Source organism: Micromesistius poutassou, assembly GCF_964030765.1.
Source record: "Micromesistius poutassou genome assembly, chromosome: 16".
Lineage (NCBI taxonomy): Eukaryota > Metazoa > Chordata > Actinopteri > Gadiformes > Gadidae > Micromesistius > Micromesistius poutassou.
Genome location: NC_140286.1, coordinates 13050161 through 13074056, shown reverse-complemented (window position 1 = coordinate 13074056; position 23896 = coordinate 13050161). Strand labels below are relative to the sequence as shown.

Genomic DNA, 23896 nt, shown 5'->3' with positions numbered 1-23896 from the left:
ACTCGGAGATATAGTACCCGTGTTTGTTTATGACCTGCCAACTTATCGTCGCCTATGACCTGAATTGCATCCGATGACCGTTGGTGTGTGGGACGATGGAGAGTGAGGAGATATGGCGCCGACCTGTGCTACTTTTACACCTTCAGCTGGTCCACTCTCCTCTAGGATGGTGACTTAAGTATATATATATATAAATGGTAAATGGTCCTCATTTATATAGCGCCTTTATTCAAAGGGCTTTACAGCGTTTACTGACATTCACCCATTCATGCACACATTCACACACCAACGGCAGAGTCAACAACGCAGGGCGACAGCCAGCGTGTCAGGAGCAATTAGGGTGAGGCGTCTCTCTCAAGGACACCACGCCACTCAGCCAGGAGGAGCCGGGGATCGAACCAGCAACCTTGCGGTTACCAGCCAACCCGCTCTACCTCCAACCGTGACTCAAAGCATTTAAAAGAGTTTAACGGTAAAACGCTCGCAAAGAGCGGTCGTGGGCATGAAAAGCGTACTGTAAAAAAAACACTTTTATACTTTTGTAAACACTTATTGTAAAAAAAAAAAAAGCGTACTTATTGTAAGTTGCTTTGGATAGAAGCGTCTGCTAAATGCCCTAAATGTAAATGTGAAAAGCATCTATTTCAGTGGACCGTAACCTAAGTCTGTATCTTGCTGTACTATGTCCTGGAATAAACCATCTATTCCAACAAGTCAAGCTTCCTTGATTTCCACTTCAAGAATTACTACTATGACGGAAAATACACAACCACAAAAATGTTAAACTTTTTAGGTTAGTCGCTTAAAAAAAAAAGTGTCCACCATCAAAATAAGATTTCTCTCCACTTGTAACTGAATGAGCATTGAATGGAGCTCAGGCTCTCAGCTCGGACCCCCTCCCCCCCACTGGATGACAGGCCATCTGTTTCAGTTCCCAGGTTACGAGGTGGAACACGTCCTGGGGAAGGCGCTGGGCCCCATCCCCGTGGTCGTCCGCGTCATCAGCAGGGCCCCGGCCCTCTGCATCGGCGTGGAAGAGATTAGCCTCTGGGGGGGGGGGGGGGGGTGGTGGTGGTGGGGGCTGGTGAAATGAATCCTCTGGCCCTCAGCTGGCTCCAAGGATCTGCGCACTAGGCCTTGGTTCAAGCCCCCACACCCCCCCCCCTACCTCGGCCCCCTTCGAAGGCCTCCCTGGAAGCCCCCCACATCGTTGTGGTGCAGCAGTGTTGGGGGGCAGGGGGGTGGGGTGGTGGTGGTGGGGGTTTGGAGAGACACAAGGTCTTATTTGTGTGGTAATGATAAGTGAGAATGCAGAGCAGGACTTGACAGCCCAAGGGGAGAGCAGCAGCAGAGCCCTGCCCTGTCAGAAGAACCCACGTGGTGCCCAGGGGTGATTCAGGAACGTGCTGTCAAACCTCCTCCTACTCTCTCTCTCTCTCGCTCTCTCTCTCTGTCTGTCATGAGTTCCCAAAACGTTTAGCTGCTACCTCTTTGTATTTCGAATGGAGTTTTTGTTGCATACTGTGTAAATAAAGCAGATTTAAGAATGTGTTTTGAGTTTATTTTTTGTATCTCATGAAAGAAACTTTCCCCGCCCCCCAACCCAGTAGATTCACACCTTGAACTTCCCACTCTCCCCCAAGGTCCTAAAGACCCAACAGAAACGCTGCATTAGAGTTTGCTTTTTTTTTGTAATAAATTTTATTATAGATTCCATAGACAAATGTTTAATATACAAACTATATAAAAGATCATGCTCTGGCTCTTAATACAAAGTTGAGAATTATAAAACATGTACCGTATCAGGTATACCATGTAAATGCAGTGGTAAAATAATTTAATATTGAAAAACAAAAACAAAAAGACTTTTTTTCCCACAAAAAGAATATGGCAACAATGTCAAATATTTCCAGTGCCATTATGGTAAGCTTAAAATGCATCTGTTACAGATGGTAAACAAAATGTCTGTGTTGAGGTATGGCTTTTCAAATGTCTTGTTCTTTTTCAAAAAGTGTGACACGGGCGTGTCAGTGTCACCGATTGTCTGCGGTCGTGGACGCCGGGAAGGAGGGGTTGGGTAGCTGCTTGAAGAAGTCTCTCAGACCGGTCAGCTCTCGGGTGAGCTGCTCAATGGTCTTGTGTAGCCTGTCGTTCTCAGCGCCCAGGTCAATCATCTTATCCTGCATCTCCATGTTACGCTGCTTCGCCTTATCCCTACTTTTACGCACGGCAATGTTATTCCTCTCTCGTCGCTGGCGGTACTCATGGCTGTAGCGGTCCACGGACTTCTTCCCCTTCTCCCGACCCATCTTCCGAGGGGAGGAGCTGGCGGAGCTGACGGCCGAGTGGGGCTCCGGGGTGGTCGGGGGCGTCGGCTGTCCCATGGGCAGGCTGACCGAGGTCTGGGCGCACGTCTCGATCTGGGACGGCAGCGAGGACGACACGTCGCTGTCGCTCCAGTCCGACTCCTGCTTGATGGGCGCGCTGAACACCCCCTTGTCAAATCCATCGGGGTGCTGCTTCCGCTCGTAATCCCTGTGACAGCCGAGCGCGTACGGGGTCGTGTGTGTCGTGGAGAGCTGCTGCTGCTGCTGCTGCTGCATGGCGTGGTGGCTGCTGCTGTTGTTGTTGTTGTGGTGGTTGTTTGACGTCGTCACAGAGTTCGTCATGTTGTAGAACTCGGCTTTCTCTTGCTTCACAGTATTAAAGAGGTCTAGGAACAGTTCATCGTTGCACAGCTCCAGGTTGGGCACCGCTGTCATGGACTCGATGTACTGGCTGAAGTCGATGGCGCTTTCATCGTCGTACATGGCGGTGGGGGGGGCCGTGCTGAGCTCGGCCATGGTGGTGGTCCCCCCCTCGTCCCCGGGAACGTCGCATCGGCCCGGCTTGCAGAGCCCCTGGAGGGCGCCCCCCTGCAGCGGCTGCTTGCTGTTGTCGTAGAAGTTAGCTGGTTCCATCGTCCAACTCATGGTGCATGGTGGTGAGACGCACTGGGAGTCCGCGCGGTATATGTCACACATGGAGGTCGGGTGTGTGTTCAGCACACGTGTGGGGGGTCCCACGCCAAAGGGTTCCGGTTGTGAGCTGGAGAAGAGTTGACACAGAAGTTGAGTTGAGCCTTGACACTCAGTGTTCACAGTTTGGTGATCTGCAGGTGGTGACTATCTTCTTTGGAGGTTTTCGATAGGTTGCGCACTTTTATCACTTTGATGGTGCGCTTTGCTTGTCAGGATTAGCTATCCTTTAAAAAAAAAAGTTCGCGTTATGAGTTCGGGTTCTCGGATCTGGAGCGCCTGTATTTCGCCCAGTGTTTTGTATATGCGCCTCGCCTACGTCACAGCGTACCGCCCCTTCAGCAGCCAGTAACGGCTGGGTGGAGTCACGTGGTGTTGGGCACCGCCCACCGCCGTGCCAAATATGGAAAGAGGGGCGTTTCCCTGCCTCGCCCACCTTTACTACGAGTGTGTGAATAAGCAGGGATGTGTGTTGTTTATATAGCCCAGCATAAAGTGGGACTAATGTTGTGGGCTATGCCGTTTGTCCCCAGGGCGAATCAAATATCTGCTATTGTAATCATTTCTTAAGTTAATAACTTGGTAATAACTTAAAATGTAAATGTTTCGACTCGTATACCAATCAATCCACTTGAATCAGAATCAGTACATGAGAGCAAGTACACAAGAGTAAATTATTAGGCTTGGTTACTCAAGTCACATAGCAGTAACAATACAAGATAAAGTAAATAAGGAAAATAAGTAAATGTAAGTCAAAATAAGTAGCAGATGGTAGTAGTTGTAGTATATACTCGTGTTAGGGGGTTTGTCAGGTTGTATTAACTCCAATACCTGTCTTCATAGCCGGACAATATGTGGAATAGCCTACTTTTAGAATGTGTTGATGTTTCACTTGAAGAAAAGACAGCTGTGCTCCAGTAGCCTATGCATCGCAATGAGCAGAAGACAGTTTAGTGCCCGCTGTCCGCTCCTAATATCTCCTAATATCTCCTTACGTTCAACGGGGACTGACATGTTTGGTGACATTTGCAATGGAGGAGGCGAGGAGTGCATTCTGCGAACTGCAGGACAGTCAGAGAGCAGCAGAGAGTGGGGCTTCGAAGGAATTACATTTAAGGCAGACTTAAAAGTGTATTGTGACTAAATATCCGACGAATTCACCAAAGCGTGCAGATATAAAATACGCGCCAGTTTGACGGATGGGTCTACAAATAACTTCCGGGTGTTTCACGCATTTTTTCTGCGGGAGTTCAACGGAGAGCTGCAGAGGCAGCAGTGACATAAGAGGGGTGGAGGTGGAGGTGGAGAGGTGGAGGGGTGGAGGTGAGGGGTGGACTGCAAGCAATGTGAACTGTCCGACCACTTTACTGGAGACAGAAACACGACCGATCTATAGATAACATAAACATATATATATATATATAATACATATATTATATATAACACATCTAATAATATATAGATATAGTTATAGATATAACGATGGAGCATCATTAGCATTGTGATCCATCGTTCTGACCTTACATCAACTCTGCTCCATAATAAATAGCAGCATCCAGCACCAGTTTACACTGACAGTACTAGAGGGGCGAGAGACGCCACCCTGTGGTCGACAAGAGTCACTACTGAGGGTCTTGCCGGCTGGACGAAACCAAGTCCGGTAGGGGTCTGTCTATTTTATTCACCGTTTCACACTTTAGATGCGGGGTCATATTTTCATCATAACTTGATAATATATTTGGATAATGGTAAATAATGACATTTTATATAATTTGATGGTATCATGTAATGTAAGGAAGGCGCTGAGACGGGTCGTATTAGAAGTTTAACCTTTGTAGAAAGACGGAAGGGCTCAGGACGTTCTGGCCTACGATTGGTGCAAAGTTCCCCGCGAAAATTACGTCACTCGGAGTTTCGCGCCAGATTGTTTGCAAGCAAGCCGCACACAACACAAGGTAAGAGCGAGGTTTATCAAAATCGGTTTGAATACAGTAAAATATCCTATATTCATAACTAAGAACAAAGCTCCCACTCGACTTAGATACTCACCTTGTACTTGTTGTGGACTGAAGTTAAGTTTTGCTTTGCGAGTATGTCTATTGTTGGCGACCGCATGCCTTTCTAGTTGACGTGACTTGTCTTATGGATGCCAATAATCATACGATTAACGCCGATTACGGTTTAGATCTCCTGATTGCGATGTCTTCCCCGATGTCAACCCCGGGTGGTAAACGTGGAAGGCCCTCCAACCCGTCCACCCGTAAGTCAACACCGCCTCCCATCAGTCAGTAGGCCGTCACATCTTACATCCGCCATCGCTGCAACAGCATCGGATTAACGATCCACTCAATATCAGCGTCAGATCCCTAATTCATAATCGGATAAGTTATTACTTACTCGATTCTAAAGTACTCGTTTTGTAATCCTAGCTGGCAGTGAAGGTCCCACGTCTCCCCCGGCCCAGCGGCGCCGAGGCCTGCCCTCCTCTAACGGGGACCTGCCTCTGATGCCCACCTCTCCACCGACCGACATGCCCGACCCCGTCCAGGACACCTCTCTCTTCTCCAGTCCCCGTCGCTCAGGTACATTCATCCGGCAAGACCGCTTGGAACCAGCCTCACGTTAAAGATCTCGATTCCCTTTGTATCACTGTATTTAAACGGATTGTATGTGTGAAGAGATGACAAACTACAGTTTAAAGGAAAAACGTCACATCTTCCCTTATTGTTGAATGCAAGTGAAACGAGATCACTCAATGTTTATGCTACATCTTTACAGCTTGTAATGACATGTGTACCCCTCCCCCTGCCCCATAGTCCTTCCTAGTGAGGTGGACATGAGCTCCCCTCTGATGTACGGGACCCCCAGCTCCAGGGTGGAGGGGACCCCCCGCAGTGGTGTGCGTGGCACCCCAGCCCGACAGCGCCCTGACCTGGGCTCCATCCGCAAGGCCAAGCAGGTGGACCTCCACTCTGAGCCGGTGAGTGTCCCCATGGCCCAGCGTGTGTATGACATGATGCAGGACTTAAGATGAGCCTATTCCACTGGTGGCACTGGGGCCACTGGTGGAGCCCTGACACATTTGGTCTCACCCGTATAGTATAGTAGTGTTATGTATGTATGTATGTATATGTATATATATGAGTAATAGTATTGGTGTGTCCTTTGTCAATGTGCACACTCCATCTGTGTACATTAATTAAAAAATATGAAATTGCATGAGATATATTGTCGAACGTTTTGTTGCACAGACGGTCGTTTTATTTTTCACGGCCCCTTCCTCAACATCTGAAGTCGCAAACCATAAAAAAAAAAACATAATAAACAATAACACTACACCGCTAAGTCACCGAAGGTCAAACATGAACACGTTTTGTTTGTGTTTTTAGTTTATCTGACGTCCGCTTGTGAGGACAGAAACGTGTTGTTGTTTTTTTTGCGGGGGTCAGTGCTGGAGAAAGGTCACCATGACGTCCGTGTTTCTCCCTCCGCAGCCCAGCGCCGACGGAGCCGCCGCCGCCGCCGAGCAGCCCGCCGCCCAGAGGCTGGTCATCTGGGGCACGGACGTCAACGTGGCCACCTGCAAGGAGAAGTTCCAGGTACGGCGGAGGACAGTCTGGCCTCCAGCCCCGCGACGCGTCACAGAATAAACCACAAAGAGAAATACACACAGGCACCTCCACGACAAGACTGACACGCACACCTCTACTACAACACACACACCTCTACTACAACACACACACACACCTCCACTACAAAACACACACACCTCCACAATAAAACACACACACAACTCCACGACAAAACACGGACACACAAACACCCCTACAACAACAAAAGATACACACACCCCCACAACAAAACACACACACCCCCACAACAAAACATACACACACCTCCACAACCAAACTCACACACACACACACCAAAGCGTGCACAACCAAACACACACACCTCCACAACAAAACATGTACACACACACACCCCAAAGTGTGCACAAGCACAGAGCTTGTTCCACCAGATGTGTTCACCCCCCTCCCCCTCCCCCCCCCACAGAGGTTCCTGCAGAGGTTCATCGACCCCGCCTCCAAGGAGGAGGAGAACTCGTGCCTGGACCTCAACGAGCCGCTGTACATGCAGAAGCTGGAGGAGGTAGCCCACCGCACTGTGTTCTCAATAGAGAGACGGAGCACATGACTGGCTCCGTGTCTGACTGCAGTCTGAGCGGCCTTTTCACCGTGCCGTACTACAAATGAACTTCAGTATTTTTTTTCCATTGATAAATCGGTCCTAGTGTGTGAAAGGCAAACGTCTCACAAGTTACCAGAGTGGGAACAAAATCATAACTTCCTAATGAATTGTAATGTTAGCACTCGTCTTGTATAGTTCATAATATCTCGTAACCTTAGTAACGGATCGTCGAGCTCGTTCAGCCAACGTGTGTTTGTGTTCCAGATCAGCATCGTGGGGGACCCCGTGCTGAACATCAACTGCGGCCACGTGTCCTCCTTCGACCCTGAGCTCTACAGACAGCTGATCTGCTACCCGCAGGTGACGTCTCCACACGCGTCAACACGTCGCTACGGGATTAATCATTCCGTCCATCTTTTGTAACACTCTCCTTGAGATACAAATGAAAAAGGGCGTATTATATATTAATATTATTTGTATAGCCCTTAATCAGCGGTGCACTCTCAAAGGCCTTGACAGGCCGTGTATGTATGACCGCCCCCTGACTCTAGCCCCCCCCAGAGGGCAAGAAAAAACTCATTTTAATTAGCAAGGAAGAAATGTTGAGGAGGAACGCAGAGGTGGGGGGTCCAGGGATGATCAGGAGGGCAATGGGGGGCCATAATGGACATGCATGCGTACATACGTAATTAGACGTTCAAACGGTGGGCCTGTGCATGGAGCGGTTTGGTTCTGACTGCGTGCCGTCTCCGCTCCCAGGAGGTGATCCCCACCTTCGACATGGCGGTGAACGAGCTGTTCTTCGAGCGGTTCCCCGACTCCATCCTGGAGCACCAGATCCAGGTGCGGCCGTACAACGCCCTGAAGACCAGGAACATGAGGAGCCTGAACCCAGAGGGTGAGAGAGCACGCACGCACGCACACACACACGAGGAGCCTCAACCCAGAGGGTGAGAGAGCACGCACACGCACACACACACGAGGAGCCTCAACCCAGAGGATTAGGACACACAGACAGATATGGACACACAGACAGATATGGACACATGAACGGACAGACAGACACACCTCCACAAAGCACACACACACGCCTCAACAACAAAACACAAACGCTCCTCCACAACGAAGCACGCCTCGATGCCCCGTTTGCGTTCGCGTCGCTCTCGTTGGAAGTCCTCCACCCTTATGTCCCGTTAGATAACGCCGATAACGCCATCACAGGTCGAGTCGCGCCCCCCCCCCCCGTGTGTGTGTGAGAACCCCTCCCTCTAAAACGTCTGTGTGCCCCGTCTGTTCCCCCCCCCCCCCCCCCCCCCCCCCCTCAGACATCGACCAGCTGATCACCATCAGCGGCATGGTGATCCGCACCTCGCAGCTCATCCCCGAGATGCAGGAGGCCTTCTTCCAGTGCGCCGTGTGCGCCTTCAGCGCGCGCGTGGAGGTGGACCGCGGGCGCATCGCCGAGCCTGCCGTGTGCCGCAACTGCAACACCACCCACAGCCTGGCGCTCATCCACAACCGCTCCATGTTCTCCGACAAGCAGATGGTGAGGCCGCCGTGCTGCGCGGGGGGTGGGGGGGGGGGGGGGGGCCCTGTGGCTCTTATGATAAACTGGTGGTGGTGTTCTACCTTATCGGGGTTCTGCTGTTTTTTTTTATTTTTTGTTTTTTTGTAATTTTGTGCTTTTATTTTGAAACGCTCCAGGTTAAGATCCAGGAGTCGCCCGAGGACATGCCGGCCGGCCAGACGCCCCACACCACGGTGGTGTACGCCCACAACGACCTGGTGGACAAGGTGCAGCCCGGAGACCGCATCAACATCACCGGTAAGGGGAGCCACACGGGGTCTTCATGGGTACTATTTGTGTTGTTTTTTTTGTTTTGACTTTTTATGTGTTAAAGTGGTTTTGTATCGGGGCGCCCCGGTGGTTCACCGGGTAGAGCGCGTACCATTAAGGCCCAGTCCTCACCGCAGCGACCGGGGTTCGATTCCTGCCCGTGGTCCTTTGCTGCATCTCTCTCTATCTCTGTCTGTCTGTCTGTCCATCTCACACTATAATAGGCATTTGGCTTCAATCGACCGAAGGCAAATGCCTACCTTCAAACTATTTTTGAAGGTTTTTCAATTTTTTTTATTATAGCGTGAAAAACCTTCAAAAATAGTTTGAAGGTAGGCATTTGGCTTTGATCGATCGAAGGCAAATGCCTACCTTCAAACTATTTTTGAAGGTTTTTCAATTTTTTTATTATAGAGTGAGATCGATCGATCTCACGCTATGATAGAAAAACCTTCAAAAATAGTTTGAAGGTAGGCATTTGGCTTTATTGATGTTAAAAGGGTGTGTGTGTAATGTATTACATTTAATCTAGTTAACCAGGGAAAGTGAGCTTGTATTTGCGTAAAACGGACCACATTTCAGTTCCGTTCCAACCCTCCATCCTCCCATAACGCCTTAACCCCTCCTCTCCTCCACCCGGACACCTTCCTCCCATAACCTCCGCCCCCTCCCCTCCTCCACCCGGACACCTTCCTCCCATAACACCTTAACCCCTCCTCTCCTCCACCCGGACACCTTCCTCCCATAACACCTTAACCCCTCCTCTCCTCCACCCGGACATCCTCCCATAACACCTTAACCCCTCCTCTCCTCCACCCGGACACCTTCCTCCCATAACGCCTTAACCCCTCCTCTCCTCCACCCGGACACCTTCCTCCCATAACGCCTTAACCCCTCCTCTCCTCCACCCGGACACCTTCCTCCCATAACACCTTAACCCCTCCCCTCCTCCACCCGGACACCTTCCTCCCATAACACCTTAACCCCTCCCCTCCTCCACCCGGACATCCTCCCATAACGCCTTAACCCCTCCCCTCCTCCACCCGGACATCCTCCCATAACACCTTAACCCCTCCCCTCCTCCACCCGGACATCCTCCCATAACACCTTAACCCCTCCCCTCCTCCACCCGGACATCCTCCCATAACGCCTTAACCCCTCCTCTCCTCCACCCGGACACCTTCCTCCCATAACGCCTTAACCCCTCCTCTCCTCCACCCGGACATCCTCCCTTAACCCCTCCCCTCCTCCACCCGGACATCCTCCCATAACGCCTTAACCCCTCCTCTCCTCCACCCGGACACCTTCCTCCCATAACACCTTTAACCCCTCCTCTCCTCCACCCGGACACCTTCCTCCCTTAACCTCCGCCCCCTCCCCTCCTCCACCCGGACACCTTCCTCCCATAACCTCCCCTCCTCCACCAGGCATCTACCGCGCGGTGCCCATGCGGGTCAACCCCCGGCAGAGCAACGTCAAGTCGGTGTACAAGACGCACATCGACGTCATCCACTTCCGCAAGACGGACGAGAAGCGGCTGCACGGCCAGGAGGACGACAACGAGCAGCGGCTGTTCACGGAGGCCCGCGTGCAGACGCTGCGCGAGCTGGCCGCCAAGCCCGACGTCTACGAGAGGCTGGCCTCGGCGCTGGCGCCCAGCATCTACGAGCACGAGGACATCAAGAAGGTGTGTGTGTGTGGAGATGACGTCTGTGTGTTGAGCGGCAGGTGGCTGCTGCTCTGGTTGTTGAGTGGATGGGTGTTCTGGGGTTGGGGGGGGGGGGGGGGGGAAGAGAGTGAGGGAGGGCAGATGGGTGTTGAGGTTGAGAGTGGGTGGGTGAGTTCTGCATAGCCTCCCTAACCCTCCCCTCCCACCCCAAACACCCCTCTAATGCACTTATTGTATGTTGTACGTCCTTGCACTTAAATATAATACTTAGCACAGCGATATATTGTTTCTCTTTCTGACAAATGTACTTATTGTAAGTCGCTTTGGATAAAAGCGTCTGCTTCTATCGCCCTCAATGTAAATTTTTTTGCCATATTTTGCCATAAAATGGGCAATTATGCTAGCCTGGTGCTACCAGACCATCGTACTTCATTTCATTTGTACAGAAGGTCTGGAACTGCTGTAATTGGCAAACGTTCACTCACTTGGAGGCGGGTGTCTGTTGAAGTTTAAAACTATTGGATCTGCCCAGTGCCACTCTGGATCTGCCATAACCAATCGCAATAGCGTTTGGTCGTGACGTATGTCATACGCCGGGACCGGCCGAAAACTACGTTGCACGCATGCGCAGGCTGTGTACACAAACAAAACAAGATGAAGCGTGAAGATGTCTGTCAACGATAGCTGCAGGTTTTGTTCATCTAATTTTAGAGTTCAAGGAACAATTACAAATTCTACATTAATATTCGATAGTAAGGACAGAGATAATGTTTGCAGTCAACTGTTGAGGCTGGGTCTCGTCATTGACAATACGTCGCTACTTCGACGTCATCGTTCTCAGCCACTTCCTCTGTTCGCTGATTGGTCACACAGAAATTTGTTCGCGCAAAATCCCACTAACAAGCCCCAGTCCCAGACTGACTACTGAAGGGAAAATGAAATTTGGGCGGAAGTAAGTGGGCGGGCGGAGCCAGGCTACAATTATGCTATGAGACGAAACAAAACGATGGAGACCGCTCTGTCTGACATCCGCGTACTGAAACGTGCGACCCCTTCACCGCCTCTCCACCGCTCCACCACAGGGCATCCTGCTGCAGCTGTTCGGCGGCACGCGCAAGGACTTCAGCCAGACGGGCCGCGGCAACTTCCGGGCGGAGGTGAACATCCTGCTGTGCGGCGACCCCGGCACCAGCAAGTCTCAGCTGCTGCAGTACGTGTTCAACCTGGTGCCGCGCGGCCAGTACACCTCGGGCAAGGGCTCCAGCGCGGTGGGCCTCACGGCGTACATCATGAAGGACCCCGAGACGCGGCAGATGGTGCTGCAGACGGGCGCGCTGGTGCTCAGCGACAACGGCATCTGCTGCATCGACGAGTTCGACAAGATGAGCGACAGCACGCGCTCGGTGCTGCACGAGGTCATGGAGCAGCAGACCCTCTCCATCGCCAAGGTGACGAGCGCTTGGTGTGGTGTGTTGGGGCGGGGCGGGGTGGCGGGGGGGCTGTGTTTTCACACGCTGGGGCGATGGAGGACGGCGTTTAGATCTGTTTGAGGTTCGCCTTGAGAAGATGGCGGTTCTAAAAGATTGCACTGTATGTTGTACATCCGGGCACTTAAATATGGTACTAAGCATTGTGTAGCGTCTTATCCTGGCTATCCTTGTTGTGTACGGGGAATGGGTTAACCTAGTGATTGTTAGTGCTTGGCACTTGGTTCTGTGAACATCCTTACTGTACCGACAGCGACGTATTCTTCTTTCTTCCTTCAGATAAATGTAACTTATTGTAAGTCACTTTGGATAAAAGTGTCTGCTAAAGGCCCTGAATGTAATTTTTTTTCAACCAGCGTTTAAGCCTTATCGACTACGCAATGTTTACAGTGTAAAACACGGTTAAGAGCACACCCCAGAATGTGAAAGGTGTTTCTGATTTCAGTGGGTGAGTTTCTGCTTAAGCGTCAGCAAAGCACCAGTTGTTTTTTCTGATGCGTTAATTCTCCTGCGTTGCACGACTCATACGACCTCCAAACAATTGTTTCATTTGTTTGTTTTCTGTGACCGCAGGCGGGAATCATCTGCCAGCTGAACGCTCGCACCTCCATCCTGGCAGCGGCCAATCCCGTGGAGTCCCAGTGGAACCCCAAGAAGACCACCATCGAGAACATCCAGCTGCCCCACACGCTGCTGTCCAGGTCAGCCTCCCGTTGCCGTGGTTACACCGACTCCCCCGTTTTTTATCCGCCATCATCAAACACTTTTTTTCTTTGAAACCTGTGATTTGTGCTGAACCTGGCTCTCCCCCACCCCCCCCCCACACCCTGGCCCTCCATCAAAGAAAGCACTCATTTACATGTTGGCTGTTTCCAGGTTCAACCTCATCTTCCCCTCTCACCCAACCAACCACCAACCCTCACTCACTGCCCCCTCAACCTCAACATCCACCCAACAACAACACACCCACCCACTCATCCTCACTCCCCCCTCAACCTCATCCACCCAACAACACACCCACCCACCCACTCATCATCACTCCCCCCTCAACCTCAACACCCACCCAACAACACACCCACCCACTCATCCTCACTACCACCTCAACACATGAACCAGTCATTTTGCGCTGAACTTGGCTCCCCCCACAACCACCCCACCGGCGGCCCATCACAGAACACACTCATTGACACGTGTCGGTTGTTCTGTTTCCAGGTTCGACCTGATCTTCCTCATGCTGGACCCCCAGGACGAGGCGTACGACCGTAAGCTGGCCCACCACCTGGTGTCGCTGTACTACCAGAGCGAGGAGCAGCTGGAGGAGGAGAACATGGACATGGCCGTGCTCAGGGACTTCATCGCCTACGCTCGCTCCTACATCCACCCCAAGCTGAGCGAGGAGGCCGGCCAGGCCCTCATCGAGGTGTGTGTGTGTGTGTGTGATGTACGCAGTGTGTGTGATGTAGCAGTGTGTGTGATGTAGCAGTGTGTCACTTATAAATTACATTTATAAGTAACATCATTGGCAATGTATTGACAATGACGTTACTAAAGGGCAGCATGTGCCTCAGGAGGTAGAGCGTGTTGACTGGTAAACGGAAGCTAGTTCAATCCCCGGGTGTCGCGGTGTCCCATTTCTGAGAGAGAGAGAGAGAGCCGACTGACCCTGTGTGTCCGTGTGCCCCCCCCCCCCCCCCCCAGGCCTACGTGGAGATGAGGAAGGTGGGCAGCGGGCGGGGCATGGTGTCGGCTTACCCCCGGCAGCTGGAGTCCCTGATCCGATTGGCCGAGGCGCACGCCAAGGTGCGCTTCAGCGACAACGTGGAGACAATCGACGTGGAGGAGGCCAAGCGGCTGCACCGCGAGGCCCTGAAGCAGTCGGCCACAGACCCCCGCACTGGCTTTGTGGACATCTCCATCCTCACCACAGGTGTGTGTCACATAAAGAGGACTATTCATGACAAAGCACAACGTGTGTTTTGATGAATGGGGAGGGTATGATGTTGATCAGACACTGGTTTGGGATTTTAGTGATTTGTAAAACGCAATTATGAACACGCATACAGTTTGTCTGGGGTCTAGGCCCCGGCTTGTAGCGATAGCCTGGGTTAGGACAAAGTCTGGAAAATATTCAGCCAGGCAAATCTAGAAGCTATCCAGGGGGTGTGTCTTCTGATGAACGTTGACCATACCGTTTGCGCTGGCTTCCATCTCTGTGTGCATGTTGCCCTTTTTTGTGAGGTAAACGGACTCTTAGCATTGCAGTTGATTATCAAAGGAAACGGGAGACTGCTTATTGTTTATTTTAACATGGTGACACACATTCACATTTACATTCAGGGCATTTAGCAGACGCTTTTATCCAAAGCAGCTTACAAACACGCGACGGGTTTGCAGCGGCGATTAAAGGTTTTTGTCCCCTCGTCGAAGGAATGAGCGCCTCGGCGCGCAGGAGGAAGGAGGAGATCACGGCGGCCCTGAAGAAGATGCTCCAGTCCAGGACCAAGACCCCCGTCATGAAGTTCCAGCAGCTGTTCGACGACCTCCGAGGACAGTCGGAAACGGTAAATGCATCAGTTCTACCGTTTGGTCCTCCTGCGTTCTGCCATGAGTCACAAGTTGAATCCAAGTGGGAAAATAACTTGGATGAACCGAATCATCCGATGCGGTTATTGACGCTATTATTTTATTTATTTGAATGACATTCAGTTGTTTTTAGATTGGTTCAAATACAAAATACGTTTTAAACGCAAATTCATAGAATGGCCCCCTCTCGACAAGCTGTTCATTGTACATTTATTTCATATTCCGACGTTAATTTTTGTCCTTTTATATTTTCAGGCGATCACAAAGGATCAGTTTGAGGAGGCCCTCAAAGCCCTGTGTGACGAAGATTACCTGACCATCTCTGGCAAGACCATCCGACTGGCCACCTAACGCTCTTATTGTGAAGGGATGAACAGAATACATCAGTCTTGTGTCTGAGATGATGCTAGTGTAAAAAAACATGTATTATAGTAGTAAAAAAAATGTGTTACAAGTTGTATACTTCTCTTTTTTTTCTGGTGTGTTGTGGATTTGATGATGTTGGTTCAAGTGGAATGGGTGGGTTTAAAAAGAAAATGCATGGCATCAAAATGAAATTTTAAGGCCATTAGTGTGTTTATTTCCATTGAGGTTGTCTTAACTGTTAATGTTAAATTGTTAATTGCTTAACACAATTTGGTGTATAATGGAGATTGGATCAGTTTTTCCCTTTTTTTATAAAGTGTCAAAAGTTGTATCGCTCAACGATTAAAAATAAATAATATTCAAAACTAAGTATTTACTGCTTCTAAATGACTGCATTAGTGTCTTAATTTATGTGCAATGCAACTTGATGCATTGTTTCCTTGCAGAGCAGAACATTTACCTCATCGTCTAGTGTTCTGCAGACGGCTGATTCGGATTCCCCCCACCCCCCCATAATAAATTGGCACGGCCCCCCCCGCTGCTCAACCAGCGACCGTGATGATGCTGCTGTTTCAACCCGTGACGTCACAGCTCTGCTTCTGGATTTGACTGGAGAAGATGGCGGCCTCCTTAGGTTTGTATGTTTTGGGCTTGTTTCATGGTACTAAAATCAGGTGCACGACCGCAGCAACGACACGCTAGCGCACGGAGGAAACGGGCCTATTTTATTAGATGCATCTGTGGACCGTGGCGGTGGTTGTGTCGCCAAAGCGGCCGCTTTAGTGCAAGGCGCGATCCATCACGGAACCGTCCGTCGTTGTGAGGAGGAGGAGGCTGGTGTGCATGCTAAAGCTAGCCCAGAGGAAGGCATTGAGTCCCGCCTGGCTATGAGGAAGACCACACGCTGGGAAGCCAAACGCATGCACAACTAAACGCGGTTGTCGCATCTTCAGCGGGCGGCACACACTGCCGCACGGCTATCGGTAACACCAGCGCGGCACCGGGGCGGTGCCGCGTTACCGATAGCCGTGCGGTAGTGCTATTGGTAACGCGCTTCTGCGGCGTTACCGATGTCTGTGCGATAGTGCTATTGATAACGCGCTTCTGCGGCGTTACCGATAGCCGTGCGGTAGTGTGTGCGTTACCGCACGGCTATGGATAACGGCACAGGGGCGGTGGATGCTCATTGTGTGCATACGGTTTGCGCACAGGTGCGGTGGCCACAACAACGCTGCCACATCTCGGCAGTACCGAGTTTCCCCCTACGACTAGCCTTCAATACAACTCACTGGGACGTAAATCCAGTATGGAAAGCAATGCGTGATGCGGATGTGTTGCTTTATTGATGGTGCTGTTGCACCGAGGACTGAATGTGAGATCAAAACAGTGTTTGATGGTCTTCCGTGATGTCTGACTGCGTTGCGCCAGGTGTGGGCCGGTGGGCGCTCTGCTGGCGCACGACGGGGAAGTTGTCAAACAATCCCGTTGCTGACTGCACGTCAGTGGGCCTGGGAACGGACAGGGTCGGTGGGCTGGTGGACCATGTTTTTGTGCACCATCCATGCACACGTCAGTGTGGTACTGGCGCGTTATTGGTTTACCGGGAAATACGCGGAACCGCGCGTCGCGTCACCAGGAAGCGTCGGTTCAAACTGAAAGCTTGACTGACTGTAGTGTTTTTTTTGTCTTTAGGCTACTACTAAAATGATGAAATTATGAAAAAATCATATGAAACAATTTGCAAAATCATATTGCTTGAAACGGAAACGGCCTGGACCCACTCTCATTGGACATGGGATGGTCTTTGTACGAAACCGCTCGTTTCTCGAAACATAACGATGTATACCTGTACCGAATACCGTCTGCTGCGATAACCTATCAATAACGTAACTATCAGGAACAAACTAACAAGGCATTAGCTATTGGCTATACGCTTGCACTTATCGTCCACCTCAGTTGAATGCTGGGTTAACTACTTTGACTATAAATATAGGCCAGCATGAGATTAGTTTATTTTGAAGGGGTTTTCAGTTTACAAAGAAATAATTGCAAGAACAGCTTACCCGATATGGTATACATACTAACTTAAATATAGAAATGCATGTTTATGCCTTCACGACTTGCTCTTATTTGGCTCATTGGCAAAAAGAGGACAAAGTTCAACTGATTCATTAAGGTTTTTGTTGAATTACCTTTTAGCCACACCTGTGTTTGTCAATGGCCACAGAGTGCTACATCACTTACATCTGTTATTCTACGTGTGCCTGGCCCTGTGGAGACCAAGCGTGAAAGCCAGACTTTCCTGTTTTCTTTCTCTGAGCCGGTAGAAGGGATCGTCAGCAACAGAAAGACAGTAGTGATCTATAGAAGCCAGGAGTATGCCTGTGATTGACTCCTAACCCTGTCTATTCAAACAAAATCAGTGGTGCTGTTTTTCTAGGTCTTTCTACGTCATCAAACCTGTAGTATTGCTTTTTGACTTGGGGAGTTGGCCTGTATCTCATGCCTTTGAGTATCACTCACTGTGAAAACACGAGCTGCCAAGTTGCACTCGTAGGTCCCAGAGCGTACAAGGTTGAGGCATTCGTAGCATGATGTGTTCCGACGTGTATTCAGTTCCTTTGCATTTTTTTTAATGAACCCGTCGACACTGGCCTATATAGTGGCAGGAAAGGTGTATGTGTCATTCTGAAAGGTGGTGCCAAAAGCACCATATATGGTGGGCCACTTACTGGGTAAAAGGTGCGTTGAGGCTGTGGAGCCACTCTAGTTGCACAGCATTGTTTAGAAGCTGTGTAAATGATCGGTCGAATTGAATGAGAAGTGAAAGAAAGTGACACATGCCTTTCACCCAGATTGGATATGTTCTGACATCAGACTTTACATAGGGTTACTGCAATACTGCACCTACATCCTTGTTCTGACCCAAATGTGAAACGTTGTGATTGAGCGTCAGATGTTAACTGTTTGTCCTTGATGTATAACATTCTACAGTAATGTTTAATGTCAGTGATGCATGTTACTCCAGTGTACATCCTTTACGTTCTGATGAGGCCGTCTGACAATTTCTGGTCGCTGGTGAGCTACGAGGTCCCTAGTTTCTGCTCTGTGTCTCACGCTGTTGGCCTTTTTTCAGTGTTTTCCGATTCAGCATGTTGGACAGGGGCAGGTGGTGAGAGGAATCACTCGGATTGGCTGTTCAGCTTAAGTGAATCGATGCACGAGAAGAGAAACCGACGAGAGCAAGGCAGCAAACGACTCGGTCAAGCAGGCACACACAAAAAGATGGTCTCATTTTTCCCAATTCATCTCATCCGATCCTTCTTTTCACATATTCTTGATAAGAAGTAGCTATATTACAAAAACGTCTGAGCGAGAGTGAAATGGAAATTTCACAAATGGAGTCTGTGAAATGGAACGCAAACACTTTTTTGTTCCATGTTTGTATATATCTATAGTCCTTGGTCTTTTGGTGTCCCTTTTTGAAGGACAAATACAAACTACTGCCACCTGCTGGTCGGGAGAGTTATTTCCTCTCACTCAGATGCAGAGCGAACTTGCTAGTTGGCTGTAGTCTTTGCGGTGTGTTCAAGGGCAACTTGATGGCCAAGACACAGGCAACGCGAGGCAACGCCACAGTAGGCCCTCGTCACGGCTATTTCTCTGATGTTGGTTTGGTGTGTCAGGCCCTTTACCCCATAACACTAGACATTTGTGTGCATTGACATGCGGCCGAGTGTGGACACAATGTTCATGAACCATTATCAAGTTGTGATGAGAAATCTGTCTTTATGAAAATGTGTGCAAGTCACTTTAGATAAAAGAGTCTGCTAAATGCCCTAAAAATGTAAATGTAAATGTAGTCTGCGAGTGTAACGGTGAGTACTTGGTACCTTGGTGTTTGACCGCTGGCATTTCTGCCTCCCTTACATCAATGTTCACTAGTGTTTGTGCTGTGGGGTTCAAATGAGCAACTCCTCAACTCACCCGCTTCTCGTGGGTGAGTCGCTGTGTGTGCCGCTGTGAATGCGGAGCGGAGTGTTAACGTGCGCTGCCTCTGCCCTGGTGCACCACAGGAGTCAGAGTTCCACGCAATTTCCGCCTACTGGATGAGCTGGAGGAGGGACAGAAGGGGGTGGGGGACGGCACGGTCAGCTGGGGCCTGGAGGACGACGAGGACATGACCCTCACGCGATGGACGGGGATGATCATCGGACCGGCCAGAGTAAGCCTCCCTTCAGCGGCGCGCACCGCACGTGGGTCGACGTCCCCACACACACGGCGCTTTAAATGTCCCGCATTACCGCGCCAGGTGTGAGTGGGATTAGCCGTTAACAAGCCGTTTTGAAAATACGCCTCTTCTGACATCACCAGACTCATCACAGCACCAGTGAATCAAATTATGTTTGGTCTCAAATGATTCCTGTTTTTGTTCAAAGAAATTGACATCTGTGCTGCGCTGTTTGTTCACATACCAAATCAAAGTAGGCCACGCCGAGGGACTTGGTCCAAACACGAGCCGAGTGGTTCGCTGAAAGTCTTATAAATAATTAGCAAGTATTTCGTGTCCTTTTTGGGCACATTTGCTCGCTGACCTTCAACAACAAAGTTTGTTTGTTCTTGACCTTTTTATAATTTCATCGTGCCTTGAGCGAAACAACCTTTCCTAACGGGTTCCCCTTTGCGTTGCAGACGTACTACGAGAACAGGATATACAGTCTGAAGGTGGAGTGTGGACAGCGGTACCCCGAGCAGGCCCCCACCGTACGCTTTGTAACAAAAATTAGCATGAATGGGATCAACTCCAACGGCATGGTGAGTGAATTCTTATGCTGGTTTTTTTTTTTTTTAATGTATTGTGTGTAGGGCTGCAACGATTTGTCGACATTGTCGACAAAAATCGATAATAGAAATAGTCAACAATGAATTCCATTGTCGACAGTTGTCGCCAGACGTGTTTTTCCAACGGAGTGAGCCATCTCACTTCATTACAATCTCTGCCGAGAGTCGCACATGCGCAATAGCGTCTCTGCCGAGTTAAGTAGTAAAGTTTGGGAGCATTTTAGCCTGGATACGGCGAATAAAAAATATTACTTTCAAGGTTTGCAAAGCAGACCTTGCGTATCACGGCAGCACCTCGGTGATGCAACATTTAAAGAGAAAGCACGTCGGACAGTTGATCGAAATGGAGTCTGACTCGCCACGGTAAGATTAAAGTAACATTAAAGCCAATGCGTTTTGTTTTCCAAATAAAATTATTATCTCGGTGGAAAACCGCGCCCGCGGTGTGGAAACCGTGTGCTTAAATCCTTCCCAGCGCTTCATCCGAGCAGTGTTTGTAATAACGCCGTTTAAAACAACGGTGTTAGGTAATGCCGTTATTTTTTCAGTAACGGGGTAATCTAACTAATTCATTTTTCCGTCGTTACAACGCCATTACTGTTACTGACAGTTTAATGCGGTGCGTTACTATGAATTGATTGAATAAATGGTGTTATCCGAACGCACCGCTGGCTGCACACACAAACTGCTAGTGAGGAGACCGGGTTTAACAAAGAGATAAGCGATTATGATTGGCTAAGGCAGAGTCGTGTTTCATGGTAGCCAATCTGAGCCAATGTTTTTACACACAAGCCAGGATAGCCAAGATACGCGTGCCACCCGCACACACAAACACCAAACAGAGTCGAAGAAGCAGCAGAGATAGCGAGTCCGGAGCAATCCGATGAAAAGTTGGCATTTTCAAGGTGGAGATATAAGCACTACTTCAAATTCATTGAGGTCAAAGACAAGAATGTGCATGTAAAGTGAACATTATGTCCAGGAGCAAAGACTTTGTCGACATCCGTTGTAAGCAACTCTAATTTAATGAAACATCCCACAACGACACATGCATCTACAAAGCAATGCAAATAATTACTTTCCCTGGTAACTAATTACTTATTATAGAGTAATTCAGTTACTAACTCAGTTATATATATTGAATAAAATATGCATTTTTCATTGAAGTACCCATCTTTCTTGTGTTTATTATCATTTGCCACATAATTAAAGCAACCTCATGCTAAATTTAAGAAAAAAATTATAATTATCAGATTAGTTGACTAATCGTTTCAATAGTCGGTGACTAGTAGACTATTAAAATAGTTGTTAGTTGCAGCCCTAATTGTGTGTCATAAAATACAATAAGTTATTTTACATTTAGGGGCTTTAGCAGACGCTTTTATCCAAAGCGACTTACAATAAGTACATTTGTCAGAAGAAAGAGACACAACAATATAACACTGTCGGTACAGTAAGGATGTTCATAGAACCAAGTGTCAAACACTTAGGTTAACCCACTAGGTTAACCCGTTCCCCGGATACAACAGGGATAGCTAGGATAAGACGCTACACGATTCTAAGTACTATCTTTAAGCAAAGTACTATTATGTTACTGAAGGAACTTCCCGCTAGAGTAACCGACATAACAAATCTTTGTGTTTTGTTTTTTGCCACAGGTGGATTCACGTAGCATACCAATGTTAGCAAACTGGAAAAATACGTATAGCATTAAGGCGGTTCTGGAAGAGCTACGCCGCCTCATGACGTCCAGAGAAAACACGAAGCTGCCACAACCGCCCGAAGGACAGACGTACAACTAGCTCCACCCGATTGTTTTTACCCTCTGTCTTAAACCTTACTCTCTTAGAAACATTGTGTAAATCACTGAGATGCTCACTTGGCACTTCCGACAATAATGTCTGCAACAGCAAGATTGGTATTTTTATTATTATTATTATTATTGTTGTTATTATTTAGCCCATTCTGAATAAAAGTGTCCTGCAGTTGTTAAGCCCTAGGTAGTAATAGAGTACTGGTTGAAGCTGCAAGTGTACCGGTAGTCGCCCTGAGTTGTGTAAAGTTATACTTTGGTTATTTTGTCCATATGGTTAACATGTTTGAGATCTTCCAGTATGCGTTGGCTTTGGAGAGGGGGGGGGGGGGGAGCATGGCGGGATTAACGAGGCAGTGTGAGTCCCCACTTTTCTTTTGTTCAAACGACTAAAGCAAGATGAGAGACCATGTGAGCGATGGCATGTTCTGTAACCAATAAAACGGGGAAAGACTATTTTTTTGAGTTTCACGTTCAGATGTTCCTCGCTGTGGATCGCCACGCCGCCACAGCGATTTCGAACCCTGGCTTTTCGGTCTCCACGTGTCGCCGTGCGGGAGATCGACGTTTTGCGCCTGTGTTGACACGCGCGTGTCCGTGTACGGGGACGTGCCGCCCATCTGTTTATGTTCAGCAGCTCTTTGACATGTAACGTCTTCTATTCTGAAACCCTTGCATTTAGTGAAAATGGCAGGTGAATGAACTTGGGATTTTTCTGAAAAATAAAAATCGCTTGGAATGAAGATCCAAGTGGCTCTCGTCTCCTTCATCCAGAGCATGTCACGTGTCTCCGTTTTTCTCTCTAAAGATATCCTCAAGTGTCTCCCGATGGGAAAGTAATTTACGATTATTCATTTATTAGGATTTAATGGCTCCTTTGGGATTTTTCACCATGACAGACAGCAAATGATGAATCTTCTGGATGACCTCATCACCGTACGTAGGCCTATGACGTAACAACGTTCATCATTGGCCAATGATGAACTGGCTTGCGATATGCTATTTCATTAGTTTCAAGCATTGATTAATAACTGCTGTTTCTTCTTATAAATAAGCCATCCAAATCATAGCTGGGCAATTATGTGTTATGCTTAAGATAAACAAATCACATTAGTTGCCTGGCCTCTGTATTTAATCATATTTAGACCCAGAAGCTTACTGAATACATATTATGTGTGGTTGATTTATGTAATTGACTAAACTTAGCACTATATCACGTAAACCTTTAAACGTATATATTTGCAGCCATGCAGAATTGCCACTGTTTCTCAATGTTTTCACATTCTTGCGTTTGGAAGAATATTGGGTCATATTCAAGATGCAATTCAAGCATTTCCTCACATTTTGACTGCTATTAGGACAGGTCAGAATTGGACATTATGTCGACAGAAAAACCTCTCTTCACCCTTCCGTTATGGGTGCTGGGTTGGCAATATCTCACAGCAAAACCCAATCAGGAGCATAAATCAATGTTCCTAATTAATTAATTACAAATTCTAATATGCATGATGTGCAATCAATCCAGGCGCTGTGCACATTGTACCAATTTCGTGGCCTACTTAACTTTTATTTCAAACAAAACTATTCCATTGTCAGTGTAGACATGGTGAAAAAACCTGAGGCCACGAAAAGCATTTCTGGAACCAGAAGCAAAGTCCTCTGCATCGCCGTCTACTGGGTGATGGACGGCCACTTACTGGGGGACCAGCATATTACTCATCTGACCTCTCTCTGCTGCAGCAGCCAGACTGTGTCGTCTCTATATCGACGCGTCTTCAAGCTTTTCATTAAACGCCACAACATCTCACCATAGATGGAGGGACCATCTATTTATACTGTTCTTCGTGATACAGGCACTGCATTTGTAACCAAAACAACGCCACCGGTGTATTTGCATTCCATGAAGACGTCTCTTAAAATTGTTTGCTTATTAGTCCTACCCCAATAAATGCCAATTTTGGTGGTCTATTAGCGAGTTGCGGGATATGTTGGCCAGTTCACACACAGAATTTGGATATCAAATCTCTTATTTATTCGCTGGTGTTCCCATCCGAGATGTAATTGCCAAGGAGGGAGCTTTGAAGCGTATTT

The 23896-nt window shown here is 48.7% G+C and overlaps 4 protein-coding genes across 5 annotated transcripts in view; 3 read left to right on the top strand and 1 right to left on the bottom strand.

Annotated features, from left to right (window-relative positions):
• The window catches only part of spidr (scaffold protein involved in DNA repair), a gene marked incomplete at its 3' end in the record, with an annotated part of 35099 nt that extends 33550 nt beyond the window's left edge, over positions 1–1549 (top strand). For both annotated transcript variants that reach the window (XM_084481217.1, XM_084481216.1), the window contains one exon: positions 932–1549. In XM_084481217.1, coding sequence (XP_084337343.1) covers positions 932–1093 — 162 coding nt within the window. The remainder of the gene's footprint in view (positions 1–931) is intronic.
• A 127-nt stretch (positions 1550–1676) lies between these two features.
• Positions 1677–3271, bottom strand: cebpd (CCAAT enhancer binding protein delta). The gene has a single exon (XM_084481226.1). The coding sequence runs from the start codon at positions 3021–3023 to the stop codon at positions 2034–2036; it is 990 nt and encodes a 329-aa protein (XP_084337352.1). The 5' UTR covers positions 3024–3271; the 3' UTR covers positions 1677–2033.
• Positions 3272–4927: 1656 nt separating this feature from the next.
• On the top strand, positions 4928–15497 carry mcm4 (minichromosome maintenance complex component 4). The gene is made up of 17 exons (XM_084481536.1): positions 4928–4972; positions 5203–5277; positions 5447–5599; positions 5834–5997; positions 6512–6616; positions 7074–7169; positions 7473–7568; positions 7968–8106; positions 8534–8754; positions 8913–9033; positions 10473–10732; positions 11797–12162; positions 12775–12902; positions 13414–13621; positions 13900–14128; positions 14629–14762; positions 15040–15497. Exons 2-17 carry the CDS (start codon positions 5217–5219, stop codon positions 15133–15135), a joined length of 2577 nt encoding a protein of 858 aa, XP_084337662.1. The 5' UTR covers positions 4928–4972; positions 5203–5216; the 3' UTR covers positions 15136–15497.
• A 262-nt stretch (positions 15498–15759) lies between these two features.
• On the top strand, positions 15760–22542 carry ube2v2 (ubiquitin-conjugating enzyme E2 variant 2). The gene is made up of 4 exons (XM_084481206.1): positions 15760–15784; positions 19227–19375; positions 19843–19965; positions 21651–22542. Exons 1-4 carry the CDS (start codon positions 15769–15771, stop codon positions 21792–21794), a joined length of 432 nt encoding a protein of 143 aa, XP_084337332.1. The 5' UTR covers positions 15760–15768; the 3' UTR covers positions 21795–22542.
• Positions 22543–23896: the final 1354 nt, after the last annotated feature.